The sequence below is a fragment of the Prinia subflava genome, chromosome 13 (genome assembly GCF_021018805.1).
Source record: "Prinia subflava isolate CZ2003 ecotype Zambia chromosome 13, Cam_Psub_1.2, whole genome shotgun sequence".
Lineage (NCBI taxonomy): Eukaryota > Metazoa > Chordata > Aves > Passeriformes > Cisticolidae > Prinia > Prinia subflava.
Genome location: NC_086259.1, coordinates 2,446,457 through 2,473,849, shown reverse-complemented (window position 1 = coordinate 2,473,849; position 27,393 = coordinate 2,446,457). Strand labels below are relative to the sequence as shown.

At 42.0% G+C, this 27,393-nt stretch overlaps 1 protein-coding gene across 5 annotated transcripts in view; it reads right to left on the bottom strand.

The window, feature by feature from the left end:
- The window catches only part of LOC134557424 (transcription initiation factor TFIID subunit 4-like), a 150,807-nt gene extending 126,113 nt beyond the window's left edge, over window positions 1-24,694 (bottom strand). For 4 of the 5 annotated variants that reach the window (XR_010082048.1, XM_063410413.1, XM_063410415.1 and 1 more), the window contains exons 1-7: window positions 23,538-24,694; window positions 19,752-19,924; window positions 6,323-6,433; window positions 5,177-5,404; window positions 4,219-4,341; window positions 2,520-2,609; window positions 443-700 (exon numbers count right to left, since the gene is read on the bottom strand). Coding sequence is in view for 4 of the 5 variants with exons in the window: in XM_063410413.1 (XP_063266483.1) it covers window positions 443-700; window positions 2,520-2,609; window positions 4,219-4,341; window positions 5,177-5,404; window positions 6,323-6,433; window positions 19,752-19,924; window positions 23,538-24,561 (2,007 nt within the window). In the remaining variant the exon portion in view is untranslated. The remainder of the gene's footprint in view (window positions 1-442; window positions 701-2,519; window positions 2,610-4,218; window positions 4,342-5,176; window positions 5,405-6,322; window positions 6,434-19,751; window positions 19,925-23,537) is intronic. The other variant, XM_063410416.1, reaches the window with a different exon arrangement.
- Window positions 24,695-27,393: the final 2,699 nt, after the last annotated feature.

Here is a 27,393-nt window from a genome sequence, read left to right as displayed (position 1 = left end):
AAAACATCCTGGTACAGCACAGCTATCCTTCTACAAGATTTTATAACTGTGTGCAGAAGAGTTTAAAATGAGAGAGTTAATTTTAATTGTAAAGCAAAGCAGCATACCTAATGACATACTCCACACTATCCTCTAGCCTGTAAATCTTGGAAAGGTTTCTGTTCTACATTTGTAATTCCCTCAAATTCCACTGTGCTCATACAACAGCCAATCTATTGCAGACAAAAAGACCAAGAGTGCACTTCCTTAAATTTATGTTAATAATGTTATCTGCAGTAATGGTTGAGCATACATGTGAAATGACAGAAAATGAGGTACTACCACATATCACAGAACATGACACAAACAGCAAAGAATTTTCCCAAACAAGCTGCAGTGAAAGTGACACTGAAAACTGCCACACAGTTCATTAAGAAATCCTCTTTCATGCTACAGTACCTACCAGTTGAGAACTCTGATTTGACTGTACCACCTTAACCTGAGGAGGCTGCACTGCATTTGATACAGAGACTGTGCAAATGTTGTTTGGTTGCCTTATTCCTATTGTCTGTGTGGTGACAACAGAGGAAATGCTTCCCGAGGCAGACTGAGGTATCACTTGTGAGAGCTTGGTCTGTTGGAGCGACTGCTGAGACGGCTGTCCTTGCAAAACCAAATGCTGACTATTCAGTAAAGATTGTCTCAGTGCAGGTAGACTTTTCTAAAAACAGAAGAAAGTTTATGAAATATCAAAATTGGCAGATTGACAAAAAGCATTTTGAAATTTGCTGTAAACATAATTAAAAGAATGCATCTTTATTTCCGATTTTACTAACTGCCTGTTCACCAAACAGAACTAAGATTGAATATATTTTGTTAGAGAAAGATCAGTTTTTAGTAAGCTTTCAATTTGGATTTAGCAACCCTCTAGATTTTCACATGCCCCTAATTCCACTGTAGCAGAAAAATATAATGCTCCTCTTTTCAAGACTATCTAAAACTTGTAGTTTAGGTCTTTGGAAGGGCAAGAAATGGAAGCAGAAAAGGTAGAACCATGGAACAACCCTATTCCCAGGAAACTCCATCAATTCACTCCTCCTGGCACACCTCCCATCCCTAGAACCAGATGATTTCACTCTCGGTGCCCTACAGAAGGAGTTGTTCCTTGTATTATTTCTGAAGTAAAGTATTGTAAGAGGATTAGAAAAGCATGCTTTTGTAAGCTCCGTGTTCATACCATTTCAAGGCTAATATACCTCTGAAAGGCTTTACTGTACCTTCATGAACAAACTTTTTACTTTTTAAGTGGCAGAAGTGTTCTTTTGAAGTGCTCCCCCAGGCAGCTGTAGAATGCAACAGTGTTTAGCCCAAGCTACAGCTCTTTCTAAACTTTTACTATTGATTTAAAAACTTAATGCCTGTTGCCCAGAAAGGACTTCAAAGAAAGGAAATCAATCCAAACTTATCATGATGCTAGAAGTGACTGCAGTGAAAGCCACAAAAAGAGTTCATGATAACTTGAAAAAACAGGAGCACAAGTTCTGAAAAGAAGTTGCAGGGACAGAAGAGAGGGAAAATCTGCCCTAAACAGAGAAGTTTTGAACCAGAGCAAAAATACTTTTGAAACCATATTTGTGGTTTTGTTGGGACTTAAACATGCATTTTATGTTTGTATATAATTATGCATATGGAAGTTACTGTAGCTAATTTACAGTAGCTTTTAATTTTTACCAATTAAAAGTTGAATTCATGTGTACTTATACTTACTTATATATACTACATATACCCACATATACTAACTTAGGAGCCCACAACAAATCTGTTTGGTATCACATCAGAAATTCTACTGTTGATTAGTTCCAGATTAGAAGCAGAATCATCTAATCAACACTTTATCCAGTTCAGTTTTTCACAATCATTGTTACGTCATTTTTAATCACGTGGATTGAAAGTTATCAACGACCCAAACATAGATTAGGAAAACAGTATGGAAACAGCTTATTAAATTACTTGAAGAATTCTGCAAAAATAACTTGGGATTCTTTTTTCTTCTTGACAAAAAATTACCTACTACTACAGAAAAGTGTATTTATTCTAAAAGTAAAGGATCACTACAGAATAGCCAATGGATGGTTTCCAAACTAGGGAGTAACTCTTGGGTATTTTTAAAAATCTAATGACTGCAACGTTCTAGATCAGGGCTACTTGAGCTGTGAACTCCAGGTCAGCTCTGGATGACAAACATATTTTTGTAAAACTTAGCCAAGGTCCCAAGGACACGAGGTCTCCCTCCTGTGGGAACTCTCTGTTTCTCCCCACTGTCCCAGGCTGCTGCACCTGCCTGGCCTGACCGAGGTGGAGCCTTCATGGGACCTCCAGCCAGGAAAGGTCTAGGCAGAAATGGGCAGCATTTAGAAGTAAAGGAAGTGTAGTCCTGCTCTGGGCCAGTGAAGATAACACTGTTTAAAAAGGACATTCTAAGACTTACTATAATGAAATTCTGCACTGAAATAAAGCTATCCAAACAATATTCACATTACCTTAAGGAAAGGTACGAGATATGGCTGAGGAGATGATTTGAGTTCTGTTTGAAGGCGGCCTGTAAATTCTTCTGGATCAATCTTTGCGTCCTTCAGGGTGAAGAAAAAAAAAGGCATCAACATCTCAGTTCAGTTGTTTGGTTGCCTCTTTTCCAGCTATTATATACACATATCTCTCTAGCTAAATAAGCTGCCATATCAAAAACTTCCAGAGCTGAAGTCCCTTAATTCCTCTCTAAGATCCCTCTGCCAAGCACTGATTCAAACATGAAAAATGCCACTCAAAATTCAGAGAATTCCCTTGGGGATGCACAATTTAAGACAAAACGAGGCCCCAGAAACACTCAAGTCTCTTTTCAGAGTCCATTCTCTTGCTAATATTCACATAGTGATTTCTTTTTTTAAAATTAAAAGAAAACAACAAAAAAAACTTGTTAACATAACCTTACAAATATAAAATTTGTCAGTCTTTGTAATAATTCCAAAACCAATTCTGATGGTACAATTTAACTTGTAGAATCCATATATAAAAAACTGTATATGTAAAGCATGACTATACATAAAAAGCATGCTTACAAGTAGATATAAAATCTTCTCCTCTATGAATTTGTATGTATACTCACAAAATACACAGTTACAAGCATATCAAATATATGATCATTTATTTAGTAGTAATTAAAAGGGAATTCTAACTTGTGTGCATTTTATGATTCTCCTAAAGAATCATTAGTTACAAGTTCAGGTTGTAATAAAAACATTAATTAGCCTTCCTGACTGATATAGAACAAGAGAAAAACCAAACAAAATAAGCTTTAATAAATATATTTATGTGTATAGGTACTTTGTTTAAAATACTGTAAGTGGTTACCTTTACTTATTTTCTCTTTTAAAGTCAGTAAAAGTGAAAACAGGTTTTCACTGGAATCATTGAATATGACTGTTGAATGGTTCACGCTTGAAAAGTCTTAGGCTTGTCTGAAATACACAGTTTTCTCTGACAATTAATTCAAAAAATGTAAACCAACTACTTTTAAATCAAAGTTTTCATAAACTTTATTACATTTCTTTTAAGAAGCTTGACTCTTTTCCCAGCTCCTCAGTAACCTCTGTCTGCAGCTCATTTATACAATTCACTGCAGCAAGTCCAGCCTTTTTCTGGCCCCGAGGACTCGAGCCCAGCTCTGCCTCTGGAAATCCCCGTGCCACGAAGGCTCCATGCAGGGACATCTGTCTGCAGAAGAGCTGAAAATCAGCAGCTCAGGAAAACACCTTTCCTTCAGCCCTACAAACTCTAAGCCATGTTGTGAAGGAATTGTATCTACAGTCACTCTGTGCTTCACAAATTAAGAGCTTATTTCAGAGAAGACCAGGGTTTGGAGGAAAAAAACTTAATGAATCCTCAAGGAAAAATCCTGTATTTTACTAAAGAAACAATGAAAATATTACACATCAAAACAAGAGTGGCTTTGATATCTGCCTACTTAATACTTTGCTGCATTTCCCCTTTCAAAAACCAAGAGAAAGTCTGCCTTTAACAAACGTTTTAATATATGTAATGTACAGAATACTGCATTTTGATGAAGCCCAGCCCCTTTCATTACAACCAAAAGAACTGTTAAGATCAAAACAATAGTTTTCGCACCCACAAATAAGAGGTTTAATAGATAACTGACAAAATAAAAAGTAACTGAATATTTACCAACAAATCTTGAACCAGAGCTTTCACATTGCGGGACGTTTCTGGAGATGGTGAATTGTGAGAAGCAAGTTTTATAAGGGTAGCTAAGAAGTTTTTACATTTTTTCACATTCTCTTGCATTTCCTGCAAAAGCCAAAGAAAACAAGTATGAGCTCCATGCTATTTTTCCATCACAATCAATGCATGCCCTGACCACTTCAAATAAGGAAAATGATGAAATTTTTGTAACTCAGACAGGCCATATATGAAGTATGTTTTGCTATTACTGCTTGTTACCTGAGACTTTCTTATCTTCTTTAGGTAACTGAACATCATAGCTTGAAAGTAACAACAAAAAAAATCGATGGAAGAAATAAATTTTATATTTTACAGTCTGGTTTGGTACAAATAAATATGAGAAGTAACACAACAATTTGCTGGAGATGCATTCCCCATTGAGATGCCCAACAGACAATGTACAAACGCTCCCCAAGCCATCTTAATTTGTTAAATTATTGATTCAGTATGTTTTTGTACAAAGCAGCTACAGCAGTAAAATCAAATTAGAAATAAGTCTTCAAACAACATCATATCTAACAGTTTCATTATTTTTATATGGCATAATTCCTCCCAGAAACAGAAACGACACATCTCAGTGTAACCATGGTTTTGAGGCCCTGCAACTGGATAAACATGAAGTCCAAAGGCCTGACTGCTGTGGCTACAGGAACAGAATAGTTCTTTCACTAGTGCCACATACACGGCAGGATGGGGAAAGCTGACCACAAGTGTTCTTCCTCCCTCTCAGAATTTGTATCTCATTTAGGGGAAACCAGGGAAAGGGTTTCCCTGGTTGTCAAGTATTTGTTCCAGCAGGAGATAAATGCTTGCCTGAAGAAGAGCTCTTCCTGCTTCTGAACCCACCCCAGGAGCTCCTAAAGTCCTAAGCAAACAATGTTTCCACTCTTTCCACACTTGCCTGCGACACCACGGTGGTTCCGGGCACGGGGGAGCTGGGGATGACCAGGGGCTGTGCTGGCACCTGCGCCGCCGTGTGAGGGGGCAGCGGCAGCCGGGGCTGCCCCTGGGGCGGGCCCGCGCCCTGGCTCTGCCCGCCCCCGAGCACCGCAGCCTGCTGAGACGCCGAGGGTCCACTTGAGACTGTTGTCTTGAACAAATTTTGAGCACTCGTCGTAGCTACTGATACCTGTCAATAGTTCATATTGAAAAAAAAATTAGTTTTTACTTTCAAAAAAACCACGTAGATCGTAAAATCATAGAATGGTTTGGGTTGAAAGGAACCTAAAGCTCATCCAGTTCCACTGTCCCAGGCTGCTCCAAGCCCCAGTGTCCAGCCTGGCCTCGGACACTTCCAGGGACCCAGGGTGTAATGGGGTGAGTTTTTGATGCTTGTATCCCCAACTGCCTGTTCTGTCTATGCTGTATATTAAGTTCTACACCTTTAAGATTGGTTCTGAGAGCAAAGCAGGGGGGAAGAGAAGCACCCAGAAACTGCTCTCACTCCTCCACATTCTGCTCCTGGACTGGTGTTTGTCTGAAGTACAGACAGACAGTGGAACAGATTTTTTTTTTTTTTTTTTGCTTTTAGTTAGTTCAGCTAGCTGAGGCAGAGAAGTTCCCTGGACTATTTTTTTCCCTTTTTCTTGGGATTGTTAAAATCTGATCTGCACTGAAAAACCTGGAAGAGCACCGGGAGCTCAGGCCTGCAGCTCACCAGGGCCCAGGACGGCATTTTCCAGTGCCAGAGGGACTGATAAGAGACTGAGCGAACCCAGCTAACCCATGGCAAGAACCTTCTCAGTTTGCCATCTCACTGCAGAACTACAGGTTTCATTGTTTCATATTCTTCATTCCTTATGCTCGTGGGCACTTTGTTTGTTAAATAAATAGTTTTTTCCACTTTTCTCTGAGAAGATTTTTTCCCAGACCAGTTGGTGAAGGGCCGTTTGGGTTTGCTATTCCAGAGGGACCCCATGTGAGGTTTCCTCCCAGGTTTGCCCTAAACCAGGACAGAGGGGCAGGCACAGCTCCTGCGGGCCCCCTGTGCCTCCCCCCTCCCAGGGAACCATCTGGTGTGTGTGCCCCGGGTGCTGCCCGCGCTGACCGTGGCGTGAGGGAGCCCGGCCCCCGCGGGCAGCGCGCCCGCCGACGGCACCACCTTGGCCTGCACCGGGAGCCCCAGGCGGACGCTGGACGTGGCCACCGACGTCGGCTGCTGCAAGAGGAAAAAGGAGCGTTTCACCTTCTTTTCTCCTTAGTAACTTCAGTTCCGAGGCTTTTCAGTAACAGTGATTACTAGAATAATCGTTATTAATGCTGCAAAAAAAATATCAAACCTAGCAATGTGCTTTTAAATATACACTCACAAATATTGGAAAAATTAGCTTTCTCATGTTCAATGGCAGGTTTGGAGTATTTCTCCTAAAAGCTATTACTCATATTGCTATATGGAAAATATTAAAAAAACAAATGTGACCTGCAAAAAAATTGATGTTACAGCAATTAATGTCACTATTAATGTAATTAATGCATTAAATTAATGCATTCATTGATGCATTAATTCAGCTGTAATATTTACATGTTCATCAATATTTGAGTTTATCATTGCCAGTAACACATATTGGTCCTCTTGGTATTTATGAGCCTGTCTAGTGCTTTATCTTTATGAAAATTATTATGGTCAGAAAATTTAGAAAGCAGAAAAATATTCTCTAAATAATTTCAGACTGAATTATATAGAAATTAACTTGCAGAGAAATGAAATCAAAGCATTGGGATAACCTTTGTCATAGAACACAGGCTCTGTACCCATCAGCAACTGCAATGTGAAGTGCAGACAAAGGAAAATGACTGACCTGCAGCCTTTCAGCCAGCAGTACATTCTATAGGTCAGGAAAATTCAGCAAACATATTACTTATTTTGTCACTGAAATCTCTTGCCATCTTACAAAATTACAAGATTTAGGAATTAAAAAATGTCTCCAGAGAAGTTATTTAATTCTGCAGGAATGTAAATACCATCATAAATGAAACACATCACACAATATGGCAATTATGACAAAATGAGAATCACACATTACTAAAAATGGAGGCCACACTGGTGTCTTACAACTTGTATTTTTTAAGATTTGCATTCACAAACTTGAAAAGACAAATTTTCTAAGTGGATAGAGTAATAAATCATGGGTGATGTTGTTTCTCACAAGATAAAACAAGTTTTCCTTGATTTAAATTTTAATTCATATGTCTCTAAAATTCATATTTTATAAAGAACTGCTTATTTTAGATTCTTACATTGTCTATTAAACCCACATAAAATACATATCCAAAGAACATCTAATGTACTCTAAAATATCTCCAAAAGGAGCAGAAGCCCAGGCAGGCATTCCAAGCCCCAAGCATTCCTTACAAATCAGTCCAGCAACATCATCTACTGGATATCAATCTTCTGTACTTGGGGAAAAAGAGGAGGAAAGAAAACAAATCAAATAAATCTACCTGACATCTGAACAAACCTCTTTTTTTTGTTGTTTGTATAGCTTTCAAGATTTTAAAAATCTTGACTAGGGATGCCTTCCATCCTGAGACAGCCTAGAGGCAATAAACAGCATCATCAGGAAGAGGCACAATTGTCTGGTTTTGGGGGAGAAGGACCTTATGAAGCTTCTTCTGTTGTAAACACCCTACACCTCTTTTCTTCATTATAAAAATGGCCAAGTATTTTAAAATACCGGTTGAATGAAATTATATCTACCTGATGAATGCTGCATTTAAAATATGAATACTGTGTATCTTGTTCACTTGCTTATAATCAGCTTCCAGCCTAAGAACACAGGATGCCTGTGGTATCTGCCCCTTATCAGTCTGGGTTTCCAGAAGTGAGGACTTAGGAAACAAGCAATAACCAGGGGCACTTCTGGCAGCCACTTGCTTCCAGGCAAGACCTGCAGCCAGGAATCCACAAATACAGGGTGAGACTGCGAGGTAGAGAATTTTTCTCAACTAATAAATGCCCGTTATTCATCACAGGAACATACTTGAAAAAAAAACTGCACAGAATTAAAATACAAATTTTCACTAATAACACCCAACTAAGAATGTATTCCAGTCTGTCAGACTTCAGCAGCAAACTGTGAAACTTGAAGACTATATTCACCCTTGGTTTTAAAAATCAATAGTGACAAAAGTATTTGATAGAAAATGGCAGTAAAATCTACTCATGTGCTGTATATGAAGAAATCCCTCAGCACCAGAGAACTGCAAACAAAGTAATACAATGGTTTACTAACGTGGTTCCAAAACTCAGAAGGGTTAGAAAGGTAAGTGTGAAATGAGAGGATGAGAAACACAACAAGGAACTAGCCTGGAGAAATTCTTAAATATCATGGAAATGATCTTCAAGTGACAGCTATAAGTTGCCAGAAGACATTTGAAGGATTCCCAACATGAATGCTTTGAGAACTGATAAAAAATATTTAGGAAGAAAAAGCTGTGTTTTCTATGGAAGGAAACTTGTAAATAGATCTCATGAGAAATATGTCAAAAAGAAAACAAAAATTATCAACATTATTTTAACACAAAATCATAGCCCAAAGAGCCAAGTTCCTACTGGAAGAATCTAAAAGAATTTATGATGTTCCTTAAGGAAAAGCTGCTCAGGTTTGGTAGGATGCTATTAAATTCTGAAATTACCAGAAGAGTTAAAAAGAAATACATTTTCAAATGCTAACTGTTCTTTTTATTAGACAAATCAGATGTTTTTACATTCCCTAAATACACACAGGTAACACTGAAGAGCCTTTTGCCCTGTACTCAGACACAGGCAGGACACCAGACCATGAAGGATAACCTGTTACTGATGCCCACGGGGACACTGGAGGAGCATCTGCACACAGAGCTGGCTCTGTCAGGCAGCTCAGCAATGGGGAGCACAGCACAGTGCTGCACAGGAAAGGAGCATTTCAGCAGGGACAGCCTGGGAGGACGGGCTGTCCCAAGGTTTGCTCTGCCTGCCCAAGTCACAGGTAACACAAGTGTCTCAGATTCCAGGGTGCAACAAGTCACTGTCACTTCGGCAGTCAGAGCACACTGGAATTGTTCACAGTGAAGAAATACTCTGTGTCCTGTAAATTCACTCCTTAAACAACATCTCTCCTTCTCCCCAGAGCTCTGGGCACAAGAACAGGGAGGCAAAGCTTGGGAGAGAATCCATTCTACCTGCTGTGCACAAACAAGCTGTCTGTACTTCAAGGAATACACAAGGCTCCATTTGAAAATGCAAGTCACTTGAATATGGAGGAAACAGTCAAAATAGCCAAAAATTATTTGTCACTGCCAAGGCAGGACTGCACCAATTTTAGAGATTGCATTGCACATTCACAGCTATATCAAATGAAGTCAAACTGCAAGAGGGCTAGTATGCAAATCCTTGGGAGCAGGTTTGGGATACACTTGCATTTTGTACTACAGAACCACCTCCTGACCAACACTCCAGGCACCAGCAGCACAGGCTCTGCACTAGAGCTCACTTTTGATAACTAAGTTCCATATATTTTTCATGATCATTCCTGTCAATAAACTTGGCCACTATCAACCAAAAAGAACAAGATACCCAAAACAGCATTTGAACAAACACTAACACAAAAGCCAAGTTTTTCACAACACAGACTGTGACATCTCTACATCTTCCAATACATGGCTTCACTAAGTGTTATGCAAAGTTTTTCCAAAAGATCTTTAAGTTTATAAAACTTAAAAATTATATTATTATTAAATAATTATTATTTCTAATCGTTAATCTAGAAGACTTCTTATAAACTCAACAGACCATGCTAAGATGCCAACTGAGATGCCTCATCAACAGCACTGTTTAACAAGGAGAAAACTGAAGTGGGATCACAGACACTGGCAGAAGCAGAAGCTAAAGGTCAAATCTGGGAGCTCACTTGCACTGGGCTGGCATGGCCAGGTTTTGGAGGTGGGGTGGCTTTGTGAGAAGCTGCCAGAAGCCTCCCCTGTGTCCAGTAGAGCCAATTGCAGCCCCTGGCCAAGGCCGGGCCCATCAGTGACAGTGGCTGCACCTCTGGGGAACATTCAGGAAAGGGCAGGAGATCCCGTGGAATTGCAGCTGGGGGAGAGGAGTGAGGAGATGTGAGAGGAGCAGCTCTGCAGACCCAGGGCAGGGCAGGAGGGGCAGGAGCTGCTCCAGGTGCTGGAGCTGAGGTTCCCCCAGGCCCAGGTGCAGCCCAGGGAGAGGCGGCTGTGCCCTGCAGCCCTCGGGCTCCAGGATAGATCAGAGATCCCCCTGCAGGGCCCAGCATGGAGCAGAGATCCCCCTGCAGGGCCCAGCATGGAGCAGAGATCCCCCTGCAGGGCCCGGGATGGAGCAGAGATCCCCCTGCAGGGCCCAGCATGGAGCAGAGATCCCCCTGCAGCCCCTGCAGGGTCCCACACGGAGCACGGGGGCCTGAAGGAGGCTGTGACCCCAGGAGCTCCACACTGGAGCAGCTCCTGGCAGGACCTGTGGCCCTGTGGAGAGAGGAGCCCAAGCTGGAACAGCTTTGCTGGCAGGACCTGTGACCCCTCAGGGGCTGCAGCAGCTCCTGAAGGACTGACTGCACCCATGGGAAGGACCAGGCTGCAGCAGCTCCTGAAGGACTGACTGCACCCATGGAAAGGACCAGGCTGCAGCAGCTCCGGAAGGACTGCAGCCCATGGGAAGCTCTCAGGCTGGAGAAGCTCATGGAGCTCACTGTCTCCTGTGGGAGGGACCCCACACTGCAGCTCAGGAAGAGTGTGAGGAGCCCTTCCCCTGAGGAAGAAGGAGCAGCAGAGACAACCTGGGATGAGCTGAGCACAGCCCCCACTCCCTGTGCCCATGCACCACTTGGGGAAAGGTGGTGAAAGCTGGGAGTAAAGTTAAGCCCAGGAAGAAAGGTGGGGTGAGGAGAAGGTGTTTTAAGATTTAGTTTTTATTTCTCACTATCCAATTATGTATCTGATTGGTAATGAATTAAATCCCCCCAGCCGAGCCTGTTTTGCTGTGTCAGTAACTGGTGAGAGATCTCCATCCTGACTCATGAGACTTTCCTTACACTTTCTCTCCTTGTCCAGCTGAGGACAGGGATGGAGAGGCTCTGGTGGGCACCTGATGTCCAGGCAGGGACAACTGCCACATAATTTTCCATAACTAACTCAAGCCAAGTATGGCTGTATCCCAAACTGCTATTAATCCATCATAACACTCCCCATTAGCAAACTCTGCTTCCCAAGGCTTAAACTTCTGAACAGTTCACAGAGAAACTTCACACGTTGATTGACTGCCTCTCAATTCCTCTGGTTACAGTTCACATGACCAGGCACTCAAATGTCAGATGAAAAGAAACTTTTTATCAGAGATTTTATTTTTTTTTCAGCCCAGTAAAAATACAGCAAAACTGACCCAAAGTATTATCCCTTTAAAGCCTGACATTCACTCACAATGACAGAAAATTACTGGAAACAGAATCTCTAACAGGTCAGACAGCAGAAGCAGAACCTTCACTGCCACCAGTGTCACTGAGTGGAGCATCAGAACCAAAGCAGGGAGATGCTGCTCTGTTCCTCATGTGCACAACGCTCCTCTGGGGATAACAGGGCAGGAAGACACAGGACTGGGAGCAATTACACAGGACAGCCAGAGGACTATGGGGCCACAAGAGAAAACCTTCAGAAACCAGGGGTGCTAAGTCCAAAACCCCTGTTGCTGAAGCAAACATTTATCAAAGCATTCTCATGCCCTGGTGAAGTGGCTGGTCCTCCTGCAATCACTAGGTTTCATCCAAAATATCTGGTGAATAAAAACCAGCTGAATTTTGTCACTTCAGCTGGATTCTACTCCTGGCTCTAGTGCTTAGTGCTGCCTGCAAATACAGATAAATCCATTGCAATCAATACTCTTATGCAATGTATTTATGAGTGCATAACTTGCAGTGTGGAGTTTGTGACCAGGAATGGCCATGGCTGCAACTGAAGGCTGCAAATGAAGTCAAACTGAACACAATAAATTAGCCAGCATTTTTCATTTTGTATTTAAAATAGAGACAATTAGGCTCTATTTCCTACTTACAAAAGGAGGCTAGTAATCCCCTTAACTCCATTGTTGAGAAAGTTGTTATAGGGATAAGCTTCACAAAAAACCTGCTAGGTTATTAATTCCCACTGCAGAGAGAGGCAACAAGTAAGCCTGAAGCAACCCACTGAACAGCGGAGGAACAAATATTACATAAATCTTCATTAATGAGGACTGTCCAGCTTACACACCGTATAAATTTAAAATAACAGTAGTATGTGCTCATGTAGCATAATGCATATGCACATGGGAGGCACTGTGTGACAGTGCTCAGGAACCTCCTTTACAGCACTTCCTGAACTTTGCATGTTTAAATGTACAGCCTTGCTAACATTTGAGTGTTTTCTAAGTTTTAGAGCTGTGTTAATGCTACAAAAACATAAACAGTATCATTTGTAAGTACTGAAAACCTATTGTCTGCTTATACAGAAAAGAATCACTCATTGTAAAGGAAAAGAAGGAAAACAGTATTGTGGTTAAAGCACAGTAAAAACCACACATTCCTTACTCTCTCTGACCTCCCACCTCACCTGCCCTACTGCCACAAATGTATTCTCCAGAACACTGCAAAGAAACCCAAAAACATCTACAGCAAGGAAACAGAATGGAATAGCTTATCTGATAATAATGGCAGTGCACCTTGGCAACAACAAAGATTTATCTGTTTGCTTAAAATTTATGCAAAAAGTAAAACAAACATTTGTCAGAAAAGCAGAAAGAAAAACAAGAGTCAGTAATAATAAATAAGTGAGGAAAAAATACCAAAGGTGCCATAAAAATATAAACAATGCTGAAAACCCAGACATAAGTGTACGACCAGGCCAATCTCAGATTTGAAAGGCTCTGCCTTAGCAAGAGCAGCAGCTTGGGCACCTCAGCCCAGCTCAGACTGCCCTCAGCACCAAGGGAAGGCACAGCCTGAGCTGCTGCTGCTGCTCAGAGCGGGTTCCACTGCAAAAACACAGCCACAGCAGGGGATGCAGTACTCACACAGCCTAAAAAAACTTTTAAATTTTTTTTTTCATTTTAAAAACAGACGGCAAAATGAAACTTAACATAAAGTGAGTATCCAAACACAGAAAACAAAACAGTTCATGATATAAACTTCAAATTCTGAAAAGCGGAAGTTAGAAAAATGCCTAAAGCAAGAAAAACAAAGCTAGAAAAAGCTGTCATTTTCTTTAAAAAAATTATATATCAGACTCTTTAGACAACGAAAACAAAACACTAAACCATCAAACTTCACACATAAGTGCCCTTTCTGATCACTAAAAAGATACAAAAAAACTTAATGGAAAACACATTTTCAATCAAACTTGAAAACAAAAACATTCATAAACTCTGAAGCCAAATCCATTTTCAGCAGCAGTCCCATGAAAACTCCAATATACATTCTTTCACCTGCTTTGAAGTTCCAACAACAAATATTCAAAACTAAAACATTACAGGCCAGGCTTACATTGCTCTTTGCCGTATGATATTCACTTTATATTCTTAGAGTACAGCAGCACTTTAATTTTGTAACTAACATAAAATAATTGCAATTTAAAAGAATTTGAAATAAGCAATTTTTTTGCTATTTGGTTATGATGAATGTAAGTCCACCTGGGTATTAAGATACTGAAAGCCAGTGAAAAAACCACATCCAAGGCATGCAAAGCCGTAAATTGTACAAATGAAACTTGAAGATAAACAAAAGAAACACAGCAAAGGAAAACTAGATGGCAGCACCTCCCCATTTTTCACAATTTCACAAGTCTAAGATTCAAAACAAGATATGGAGGCAAAAATTTAATGCAATCTGATAACCAGTTTTAAAAGACTTCTGAATTTATTTATTATCTCTGAAGAATATAGTAGTGCAAGCAAACCCACACTGTTTGAGCTGCTCATAATACAAGAACCCAGAGCAGAATTCTCCTAAGATCAATTTAAGTTCCAACAAATTATGGCTTGTTTCCTAAAAATCCTGTACCTTAATTAATAGTCTAAAGCTGATTAAATTTTGGCAATGTTAAAAAACTATTAATATTCAGCTAAAATTAATATCAACCAAAAAGTAAAAGGAAACTAAAATCACAAAGAGAAAAAAGCTAAATTAAAATTATGCACAGGCAAGTCAAAAACATCCAAATCATGTTTTTCAAAAGAAGCACATTATCACTTTTACAGTACAACAAACTTGTACTTTTTAATGCATCCAAAGATTATTTTAATACTCAGGGAAGACCAAGTATTTCCATATAAACCCTGAGATGCCAATTAAAAAAACCGAACAAGCCTCTTGTAGCTGCACTGGTATGAAAAATACTTTTAATATACCTGAGTATTTTGCAATTTTTCTCAAAACAAAACTCCAGAGAAAAACTGCAGCTAGGAATAGTTAATATCACAGAATTATAAATTCATTTATGTTGGGAAAGGTCTCAAAGGTCAGTGAGTCCAACCATTAACATCCCCACTACACAATCCCGTCCCATCCCATCCCATCCCGTCCTACACAATCTTATAACTTGAACTAAATGAAAACTGTTATTTGGTACAATTGTTTTTCTTGATGATCATGGAATTGGTACTCATGTTTTTCTTGAATATTTTAAAGATACCAGGAAGACTGTAAATGGAAAAGATCATTAAAATATCAAATACACCTTTCTGTTCCAGGTACTGCTCTCAGTCCTGCTGACTCCTTGCTGTGGCTGTGTTCCAGTGCTCCTCTGGTGACGGTGCTGCAGACACTGTCCCTCCTCCTGGGACACGTGTCCAGCTTAAACTGGCCCAGCTGAGACCCTCCCTGCCCTCCCTCTGTGCTTATCCCCATTTGCCAGTTTTCCAGAATCCCACCAAGAATGGAAATCATCAGACTTTGTTCATGCTTTACACAGCAGCAATTAAGAGGAGCATAATTAAATGTCTAATCAAAGATCACCCCACCTAAGAGTCAAGAAGAACCCAAGTCTTCCTTTCAAAATGGACTTGCCTCTCTTCTCCCAAGAACCTAACACCAAAGTGTACCCAAAGCTGTACATCTGCCTCTACTCGGGGAAGCTGCAGAAAACAAGACACAGATACTATAAACCACAGAAGTCAAATAGCAAATCCAAGCAATCAAAGAATAAGAAACGTCAGATCTATGTCTGCTGTGCAACTCAGTCATGTGCCTTGACTGTCCACTGAAGCATTCATCATGGAAGGACTGGAATTCCCTGCACACCCACAGGACACAGCAATGTAGGATCAACAGGAAATTATGGATCTTAGTCTTTCTGAACTCTTGTGTTTGGCACTGCAATCCAAACACACCTTTTTTAAACCTGGGAAGGGAAGAGGGGTGGCTCTATCAATTCCCTCCAAGGGTAAGTACTACTGTATACAGATATTTAACTTCTGAACCTTCAGCAGCAGAATATGTAAGGGTAGAGGCACTGTCTTTAAGGAAAGCCTTTACTCAAGGCCTTACACAAATTCCTCAGGGCAAACACATTACACTTTCCTCATCTCAGCAGCTCCCATTGTTCCCAGAGAAAGGTTCCCCACATACTGACCAGGTATCAGCCCAGCTGCTGATGTTAGAGGGATTTGCAGGGAAAACCTGGTTCATTTTCTTCCAAAATTTCTGTGAGCAAATGACCGCTGTGGGTACGGCACGAAAAATCTTGCAGTACTCAGGCTGCAGAAATGGTTTAGAATCTGAACAGCTCTCTGTGTAGATCTTATCTCAGAACATTTAAAACATTGCCTTATATGCCCTTCCTTTTTTGAGAGTGGAGAAATTACACAGTTGTCAAGGGGAGAGAACCAAAGAGCTTTCAAACTTAGATGAACACTTGGTAGTTTTTCAGACCCTCCTTCTTCTAGTTTTAAAAAAGGTAATTCCAAATCCTTTTTATGTTCTCCAGTTAGCACTTTCAGCACTTCTTAATGAGTTGCCAAAAGTAACTGCCAGCTTTTGCAACTTCTTTGGCATGTTATTTAATATCCTGTATTTTACATCTTGCTGTACAGCTCACAACACACTGTCTCATCACAATAATTATTCAAAGGGTATTAAACAAATGAGCACTGAAAACAATCACTTAGCTGAGTAACTTGTGACACCTGATACAGGCTAAAAATTAGGACAATCTGCAGAACAGTAACCATAATACCAATAAAGTATGAAAGCCGTGACTTTTTCTGATATATTCTTCATAAGATATTATTTCCTAGAATCCTTAAGGCAGATTGCAAATTTCCACCTGTGCTGACTTTCTACATAGCCAAAAGAAGGGTAAAACTCAGTGAGTAAAATACAATGCTAAGATCTACAAACTTAAGCCACTCTGCATTTTAATCCAAATAAAGCTATCTTAAAATAACTGAATAAAGATATAGTAATTAAGTTGAGCTCTGCACAGTAAAATACCAATTAATATCCAAAAGAAAGGTTAAAACTCCATAGTGTGCCACGTTCATCCATCTCACAAAACACTTGGCAGGATTCAGGCAATTAATGTTTATATTCTGTCTTGAGCTAATGGAACCAGAATTTCCCTGTGTTTCAGTCACAGTGGACACCATGACTCTTGAATATTCATACTCTATATACATAAAAACCTAGGACATTATTTTTGATTAATATTGAATTTGAAACTCCTCCTGGAAATTTTAATCCACTGAATTCAGCTTTCTGACCACCAGAAAGAGATCCTGAAAGAAAACAGCTTAAATAAAAACTCCCTGAAAAAATTATTTTTCAGTACACATCATTTCCTTTATTTTAGAACAATCCCTGAATTGACTAATTATACTGACTACTCAAACAAACAACTGACATTTCTAAAACCTTAGCATAATAAGTATCATTGAATATTTAATCTGGAAAACCAATGAGCAGCATCTGGTTATAAATTATCCACCTAATCAAAAAGAAGTCTTGTGCCTAGTTCTGATTAGATAAAACATTAGAATTCATATCTTTACAATCTTGTTTTAAAAGGCTGTCAACCATACTTTTAAAGAACAATCTTAGGTCAAAACATATATAAAACATATGAAATGCATGTCACAATGAAAGTCTCTGAAGATCAAATCCAGAGTCAGGGAAGTTCAATGTGAATTTCCCATGGGCAATATTAATTATTTCTTAACCCTGTTAATTACAACAAATACAGAAATGATGCAGTACAGTTTGGGCAGCTACCACTGATTTTCAAAGGAGATGACTCCTGACAAGCTACAGTATCATGATTCTAATCCCCCTACACTAAAACAACCAAATTTTCACATCTTGCAAGTACTGATCACTGCCAAGGCCTTGCTGGCTGCCTCTGTTCCAAGCCAGTGTGTCAGCACCAGGTACTGCAAAGGATCCTCTGGAGTGCAGGGGGTGTTCTATTCATCTGGGCACAACCCTGTACAAAACCAACACAACTCTGTCATACCTGAACTCCTGCAGATTTCAGCTGGCTCCACAACACCTGAACATGCAGTATTCCTCACGGGTTTACTTTTATATAAATCCATCAATAATACTCCTTCTGCAACATTAACTGCTTCATAAAAGTAGAGAACAGCTGCCTGAGATCAACATGAGCTACATCTGCTGTGCACACATCCTAAGGCTGACTTTGGGATCCAAACCCCAGACTGAACCCAGTGCCAAGCAGGGGTGCAGTAAAGGTTATTCCTCAGAAGTCTTCAAATTACAAAAAATCTGTTAATATCTGTTATGAATGCTTCTATGTTGAATTTTAATTCAGTCTGCTGGCCACATAAAAACTGAACAGTATGGAAGAAAAATGGCTAAAACTAACTGAGATGCCATTGTTGGTACAGTCCCACCACACACCTGCTTTGCAGTTACACTACCCACTTGTCTCAGGAGCCCTTGAAGTGATCACTAAAGCAGTGACTGCGCTTATTTGCAAAGAAAGCCCCCAGCAACCAAAGACAGGCGGACAAATTCAGAAATTGGCTGCAACTTTGTTGTCATCAAACTAGTAAAAAAAAAATCTGTAAACAAACACAGGCTTAGCTCAGTGTTTACTTTTCCTGGAATACATTTCTCTTTGAAGGTTTCTACAAGTCGTATTCTTCCACACAGCACAAATTTAAACATTATATGGCTGCCTTTTCTGCAAATAGTTCTTTAGCAAATTTCATCCAATACTGCACTTCTCTTTTGAGAGCATGAAGTTTTTCCAAGTGTTTCCAGGCTTTATGTCTTTCCTGACACTGAGTTACAGTCTGCCTAGGTACACTCACTTCTAAAACTTACATTCTACTTGGCTCTGTGGTTTATGGATTGCCTCACGTTACTATTTTCAATTCTCTGAATTTATTCCAGCTTCCTTCTCTTCTGAAATGTTTATCATTGTTTTCAGTTTTGAATTTAACTTAAGGATCTTTCAGACTATAAATATAGTGCAATACATAAAGCATATAAAGGGAAAGTAATGAAATTATAAATATTGGGAAATACCTGTTGAATTTATTTCAAGCAACTTCTACAACAACTAAAAAGTTGTAAAGGCACATTTTTCATCTTTCCACACAGAATTACTTATCTCTTCTGCCAACATACACCTTAGGCAAAACTACCTGAAACTCCACCTCCTATTACTATTGCACAGCAGCCCTGTACTAATATCCAAAGATGTTTGCCTCCACATTTTAGTAACATAGCTCAGTCCTAGCCCTAAATGGCCCAAAGCTAAATTGCCTCTCTGCAAACTTTTAAGCCAATGAAGCCTTCAAAGAAATTTAAAAAAAAAAACCTCAAACAAATGAAACAAAAAACAACCCAAAAAACACAAGACCACCCCACATTCACCCTAGAAAATAAATTAGCTCCAAGTTCAAATCAACACATTCCCCTGATGAGTTTGAGACATTGAAAGCATTCTATCCTATCAATCCCTAGAAAAAGGGAAACGTACTCACAACACAGGCAAAACTTTCAGTGTAGACAGATCAAATCCAGAGGCAAGTTAGAAGAATGAAATCTTTCTTTTGAATAAATCACATTTTAAAAGTTTTTTAAAAATTATTGCAAATGCTTGGATAGAATGTGATTGGCTTTCTCTTTTCTAATGTCCAGTGAAATTAGCTGTCCTAGGATTCAGCATGCTTGGATCACACAGTATCTCCAATTCAAGAGCAGCAAGGGAAGGACACTTGTTAAACCAGTGATGCACAGCCCAGGCTAAGACTGAGATTTGTAGCCTCCAAGCATTTCTCAGTCTGAACAGAGTCTTAAGAGACTCTAAAGATTTTTTTCCTAAAATTAAAAAAAAAAATCCTAGGCCTCATAAAATAAACTCCATTTGAATAAGCATTTCCTGTTTTCACAACCAACAGGGGAGGAAGGCACAGTTGCAGAAACATACACATAATAATGTGTAAGACATAATGCACCCATGTGAAACCACGCCGGACATACCTGAGCTGTTGAGAGGCGAAAAACAGGTCCAGTTGTGGGCACAGAAAGCCTGGGTGACATGCTGGCAGGACCCTGGGCCTGTGTCTGCACCTGAGCCTGCATCTGAGCCTGTGCCAGGGCCTGCTGCGGCACCATCACGAGCTGCCCGGCGTCCGTGCGCACCAGCACCATCCCTGGCGGGGGCAAGGCAACAGTCACCACACAGGAAACAACAGCAAGGTAACACATAAACAACTGCCTAACCACAGAACACACAGGAAAATTAATGTACAGCACTAGAGTATTCTCTATAGTGTGTCTTTCTTTGATTCTCATGTAGCACGAGATTCTACTTCAAAGAAGAAAAGGAGCTCCCACTAGTAGACCCGATTCAGTATGGAATTTAAATGACTGCAGTTTATGCAGAGCAGTGATGAAAAAAGCAGTCACTTGAGTGTTTGGGGGACAGTGACTTCTAGCAGTCTAGTCAGGGTCAGGAGAACAAAATTAGAAATAAATACCCATTAAAAGTAAACTCTAAGGACAACAGCTGCTGCTGGGAACACAATTGAGTATGTGCGTACCAGGGACAATGACCCGAGAGCTCTACTAAACAACAGCTTACGAGTACATGCCAGACACACCTCTGAGGATACAATATTTGAGATGTACTTAACACTGAGCATTAACAGATTAATCTATATGGTACCCACCATCACCACTTTGGGAGGCACTACCTGTGGTTTAAACATCAACACTGTCAGGCCCAGAGAACCAACACAACTCCTCAGCATACAATGATACAGAGCAGCAATTTTAGAAAAGTGGCAAGCATTTTCTAACACTTTCTGGAAGCAAATGATAATTTTTTCAGATTATTTTCTTGTAAAACACCTCACAAATAGAGGTATTCTAAACAACAAAGCCATTGCCATCAACCTGTGCCCAAAGTTTTGTGGTCAGCAGGTCGGAAAAGGGGAGACAGTGGCTAAGCTGGTCCGTGGATCCTAGAGTTTCACACATTCATGGTCACTGCAAAGCATGCAATGTTCTTCCTATACTTCACTCAGAACCAAGAAGCAGTTCTTCAGACAGATTGTTAAAAAGAATTTCCAGTTAGTTCCAGAATACATTTTAATAATTTAACCTAGATAAGATACAGCAGGTCAAATAAACAGAAAACCATCTTGTCTGCAGCTACTAGAGAACCCAAACTAAAAACCTATGAAGTCACTCTTAGTCTGCTGACAACAGGGTCAGTAGACACTGTTTCTACAACTTATCTCGATGTGCAAGTTGATTTATAGATTTTCTTAACTTTCCAAAGGAAAATTAATGAGGTAACATCTTATATCCAATTCTAAAGGTAAAAGCTTACATCCTCTTCTAATTATTAACTTCCCAGGGGAAAAAACCCAACACCTTCCTAAAGGGACACAGTTTGTAACATACCCTGAGGATAAAGAAATTCAAACACTACCATAACAAATTTCAGAACCCCGTAGCAAGAAAGTCTTTCTTTAGTCTGACATGGAAAAACCAAATCCCAATTGTGGGATGAACACATGAGAGAACTGCAGCACACATAAAAAGCCCTAACTCACAGAGCTGGGTGCTCCCAGCCAACCTTTCCTGCCACAAACACAAACAGAAGGCAAATTTCTGCCACTATAAACTAAAGATTCATGGAAATCAAAGTGTAAGGTAACAGGCATACAGAGCTACAGCAAGGACCACATCCAAAAGCCACAATAATAATTCTCTTTCAAAGCCAAGAGTAATTTAAAAATTAAAAAGTTGAAAGAAACTCATTAAAAACTAATCTAAAAGGTAACTTTTAAGGTCTATTAGGCATTTAAGCACCAAGCTTCACAGCACATATTTGCAGAAAATCCTGCAAGCAGATGATATATTTGGTATATGCCATTCCTAAACCATCTGGCCACCCCAATATACCAACTGGCCAAACGTGTTATCACTTCTCTGATTATGTTGTGAACCTTACATAAAAATCCTCATAGGATAATGCCTACCACACTCTAAAAAATACATGTTCTATTTGCATTACACAGATTCACAGGTGTGTTCTTCATTTATCTTCCCATTTTCTAAACCTAATTCTGAACAGAGAAAAACTGAGTGGAAAGGACAAATGAATTGCAACACGTGTCACACAGTCTCAATCAAAGTTGCAGACACAATTACTATCATAAATGAATAAATTCTCATGTGTTAACATGATATTTTAATTCAGTTTGGAGGACTACAAATTCCTGTTACTGAGCAGCTGGTACAAGTTAGAATCCAGTTAAATGATGAGGTTAATTTTACCTTCCTGTCAGTCACATAAAGATGAAATATGTAACTTATGAGTGTTATCTGCTAAAATAACCTGTTCTCAAATACTGATTCTAAATTTCTGTTTTATATAGAAGTTTGCTATATAAGAGTTTCAGATTAATTATAAATGATCCACCAAGTTAAAAATTAAAAAATAATATTGTATTTTCTGAGTAACTTCTTTTTAGAACATACTATCTTCATGCCTATGCAAATTTAATGGATTTCCAACTATCTTGTAAAATCAAACTTGAACTAAAACTTTCTGGTGTCTTATTTCCATAACATTTTCTAAATCCCGGATCAGACTGCTTCAAGGCTCAGTTTTCCGTCTTCTGTTTGAAAGTAACAGATCAAAGTATTGACACACTGAACTTCAGAAACTGTGTGCAAAGTTACAATGCACATTATCATCTGCACAGAGTAATCTTCAACAGACTAACAAAGGGAGGCAAAGGCTAAAGGCACACAGTCTGAACAACAGCTTATCTGCTTCGAGTTAGTTGGGTCTTCATGAAACCACCAAGGTTCGTATGTTTGGAGCACCAGACTGGACGATTTTTCATAAACTAGGGCCAAATATACAACTACTAAAAGTCCACTCAGAAGCAAACAGCTACACCATCACATTGCTGCTCTATTTAGCTAAAAAATATCAAATATTTCAATAAGTTGGAAGAACTAAATTATTTCAGACTACATCAATAGGTCCACAGCTTAAATGTTAAATCAGCTCCTAATTCAGGAAGACATGAAGATACCCAAGGTTTTGCAACATGAAAATCTAAGTAGGGGACCGCAGTAGCCTTCAGACGAAATAATATACAGGTTAAGAGTAGGAATCATGAGGATGAAGGGATGCTGGTTTCATTAGCTAGCAACCTTGCTGAATTTAAATTTTTCGTAATTAAAGTTAAGCAACTTAGAGATGTACAAAGAGGACATAATTGCTTCAGAACTGTAAATGAAATCTGGTGATGTGAAGACTACCCTGACACAACGACTTTATCACACTTACTGAAATCGTGAATTTTAGATTACACACGTTTACCACCCGGCTCACAACAGAAATCATTCTTTCAAGCAGTAAAACTTTTCAGGACTCTCAAGTGTAAAGCAGAAGATAAACTCCTTTAAAACGCATATGAAGTTATTCTTAGCTACCACTCCAGCTTTTTAGCCGGTGTCCAACTACACCATCCCAGGGTAACTCACCGTGACCGCCGCTCTCCCCAGGACACCACCAGTAACTCACCCAACAACAGCGCAATTACTGTGCATTAGCCGAGCAGTTACACCCTAATTAGCGGCAGCCGGTTCGTCAGACGGTGCCCTCAGACAGGTGCCTCTTTCCTCGGTTTCCAGCAGGTCGAGCGGCGGGGACACCACAGCTTTGGGGAGAGGCGAGCCCTGGGCCGAGGGCAGGTTAGAGCGAGCGCGCTGGCTGGAGCGCTGCGCAGCACTTACCGGGCGGGATGGTGAAGCCGGGGGGCAGCTGGATGGTGGTCTGCGGCGGCGGCCGCACGATCAGCTGCGGGGCCACGATCCGGGGGGCAGCGCCCAGCGCCGGCCGCGGCGACACGGCCTGGGGGGCGGCAGGCAGGGCAGCGCCCGCCTTGGCGGTGACCGCGGGCTTGGGCGCGGCGGGGGCCGCGGGGGCCGGCGGGGCCGGCGGTGCGGGCGCGGGGCTGGCGGAGGCGCCGAGCGCGGTGACCGCGGGCAGCGCGCCGGGCGCGGGCTGGGGCTGCGCGGCGGCGACCCCGCCGTGCCCGCTGACGGGCGGCACCGCGCCCGCCCGGGACCCCGCGCCCTCCCCGGTGGGCGCCGCTTCTCCGGGGCGCGGCGCGGGCACAGCGGCGGCGCCCTCGGCCGCTCCCGCCGCTCCTCCGCCCCCCGCCAGGGTCCCGCCGTCTCCCGCGGCCCCGGGCGCGCCGTCGGCGGCGGGCGGGCTGGGGCCGGGGCCGGGGCTCCCCGCGTCCCGCGCGGCGGCAGCTGCAGCGGCCACATGGTTATTGACAGGCTGGGCAGGGACGGCGGACTGCGGCGGGGCGGGAGCGGCGGGGCTGCCGCCGCCGGGAGCCGCTCCATGTGATTGCTGCACACTACTACTGTTTACACTCGCTCCCCTCCCAGCCGCCGCTGCCGCTGCCGCCGCCGCCGGGGGAGACGGGGACGGGAGAGGCCCCTGGGCGGGGGCTCGGCTCCCCGCGCTACCGGGGGGCCCCGCCGCCTCCCCTGCCCCGGGCGCGGGAGGGGGCGCGGGGCGGCCGTGCTGCTGCCGGCCGGGGCTGCTGCCCCCCGCCAGGCTCCCCTGCTGCGGCTGCGGCTGCTGGGACGGGGCGGAGGTCCTGGGCGGGGGCGCCTCGGCGGAGCCGCGACCGCCGGCCAGCTGCGATTCCAGGGATCCCACCAGGTCGCTGAGCGCCTTCTCGTCCACCTCCTCGGAGAAGAGCAGCATCTCCTCCAGCGGGTCCGACGCGCCCGCCGCCATCTTGCGCTGAGCTGGGAGCCGGCGGCGCTGTGCGCATGCGCGGGGCTCTGCCGCGCGCGGGGCACCATGGGAGGGGCCGCCGCCTCCGCTCCTCCCCGGGGCGGGACCGAGACCGCGCGGCCGGGAGCGCGCCCCGAACCGGCCCCGGGACCGCCCGAGCGCCCGGGCGGGTGCGACCCCCCCAGGGAGAGGGCTGCTATGCCCCTCGGGGAGCCGCGGGGCCGCAGCGGGTGCACGGCGGTGCCGTAGGGCCGGATGCGGACTGTGGGGCAGCCTCCCTGGCCCCGGGTGTCCGCAGGGAGCCGGCGCTGCCGAGTCCCGGCCCGTCCCGGCCCGCCGGGAGAAGCAGCGGAGCGCCCCGGCTGCCCCGGGGCGGAGGAGCTGTCCCGAACGCCAGGGCACGCCCAGCTCAGCGCTGCGCTGCTCTGCTCTGCAGGTACCGTGTCCAGAGCTCCTGCTCCAGCCAGACCAGAATGCCTGCAGTGGTACAATCTCCTGACGGGGACGCTGTTGGCAGGAGATTTGAAAACAAAAATAAGGCTCTTTGCATCATCGCCGGAGCCGCTGCCCCGGCGTGCTGTTCACTTGGCATCCTCGCGGGAAATTTAAGGTAGTTACTTTTGTTGCTAACACTTTTGTTATCGCACTTCTGTGCGCCCTTTTCCCGCCAGCACTTCCTCTCACGCTCTGAAATAACTTTTAAGAAAAAGGTAGTAGTCCTAAATCATCACTTTTTAAACTAATGATAGGACAACGTCTTCGATAGGACCCTCCAAGTTAAAAACATTTTCCTTCATGAATAACACACAAGGAATGAGCATGGATTTGTGATCCCGGCAGCAGCTTGGATTCCAGATCTGTCTCTGCTGGCCTGCAACAGCAGCTCCAGTACAACCCAACAAACTGGGATGTACTGGAGCTGCTGCTCCGTGGTCTGAAACGGTGAATCATTCCTCATTTTGTGATCTCATGGTTTTCCAAAAACCTGGAGAAGGTGCCTCAGTGAATAAGGACATTCCATTCCTACATGCACTGGTCAGAAGGAGTTTGGGGCTGGCTCAGCTCTTCTCTCACTCTGCCCGGTCCTACCGTCTACGACTCGCTGGAGTCACAAGATCAAAACTGTTCCTGGCTGCTCTGTTTCCTCCCAGAGGTGACATTTTTATTCAGGAAAGTTCTTCCTGATTTTCCTTTAGGAGCAAGTTTATGATGAATCAAAAGAAACCACTTCTAAAATGCATTAATATAGGTTGCACCAGTTTAATTAGGAGAAGTTTAAATGTCTCCTGAAATTAAACCAGTGCATATTTTTTCAAGAAAGTAGCCAGAGAAAATACTGAAGGTCAAAGGCGTGATAAGATGTATGAGCAGGAGATGGTGCAGTGCATGAATGGGAAAGTACAGCAGTGTTTATCAGAAACAGCATTAAATGTACACAAGATATCCATACATCAAAATTTTGCTTAGAAAATGAGCATTGCTTTTGTGGAATGCTACAGCTAAATTAAATTTGGATTTTTAACAAATGTTCTACCTGGAAGTTTAATTAAAATATAGTAGATAGTAAGATTCAATTTGCTATTGTGCAAATACAATTATTTGAGTTGGAAAAAATAGAAATCTAGCCAATATTACTTTTTATGAGTCACAGACTTTACTGAGTTTATCAGAGAACATTCCATGCAGTCCTCACCTAGTTTCCCTGCTTCTGAACTTCGTTTGCATATGACCATCTCCAGAGTTTTCATAAGAGAATGGAAAGCTAGATACATGGTTCCTGGTCCTGATTCCTAGTCCTGACTATGAAACAAGTTTTAGTGTCCATTTTTCTAATACTGTGGTATTAAACTGGGTGTTTCCATAAAAACCACCCTGGAGGAAACTGAATTGCTTTGTAACTTTAGAAGATAAAAGTTACCTTCCCAGTGGACAGAGAAAATGGCGAGTATTACAATTGAATGTACATTTGTGCATGGGTAATCTGTAAAACATTAATTTGTATTTACCCCCCCCACTCACTTCTTTTAAGTTGAGCCATTTTATGTATATAAACACCCAAGGTAAGAAAGTGTAATAGAATGTTTTATTTAATAAAACATGATATATACTGACTCGTATTGGACTTCCTTCAAGTCAAGAGGTGAAGGGATATCTAAGAATGTTTATAAACTTGTTGCTGACACTGCCTTGAGCTTGAGCTTTTGCATAGGGAAGAACACTTCTAGTAAAGTACAGAATCTCTGTGAACTTTTGTATTCATTCTATTATAAAAATGGTTTCCAAATATTTTCACGCATTTCATCACAAAAACCATTTCTGAATATATTTGTAGCTCTAGAATTTTTCAATTATATATTTACAGAATACAAAAAAAAACCCCAAAAAAACAACACAACTCTAAGAGACCATTGTGATCATCTCACCTGATCTTTTAAGATACAGTCTTTCCTGAATTATTTTTTGTTTGAGAGAGAATGGTCTTTAGAAGAGTTAACTTCCAACCATGGTTTCAAAATTGCCTGTGAAAGAAAATCCACCACAGAACTTGTTGAGCTGCTCTTCAGTTCTCAGCACTGCCCAGGCCAAATTTGTCATTAATAACTCAGTACACAGCCAAGTCCTCCTGCCGTGTTCAGCTGCATGGAGTGAGAACAGGGCACAGGACGAGTAACCTATTGTCTTCTACAGAAGTGAAAGAGCTTAGAAAGGAGTGCTATTTTCCTGCTTATGTGTCATGGGTTTGTCTCAAATACACACTTTCAGTGCCTTCAAATACACAATTTAACCATCTTAAGTTTAAATTTAATTTCAAGATGCTACCTACCAATTCAG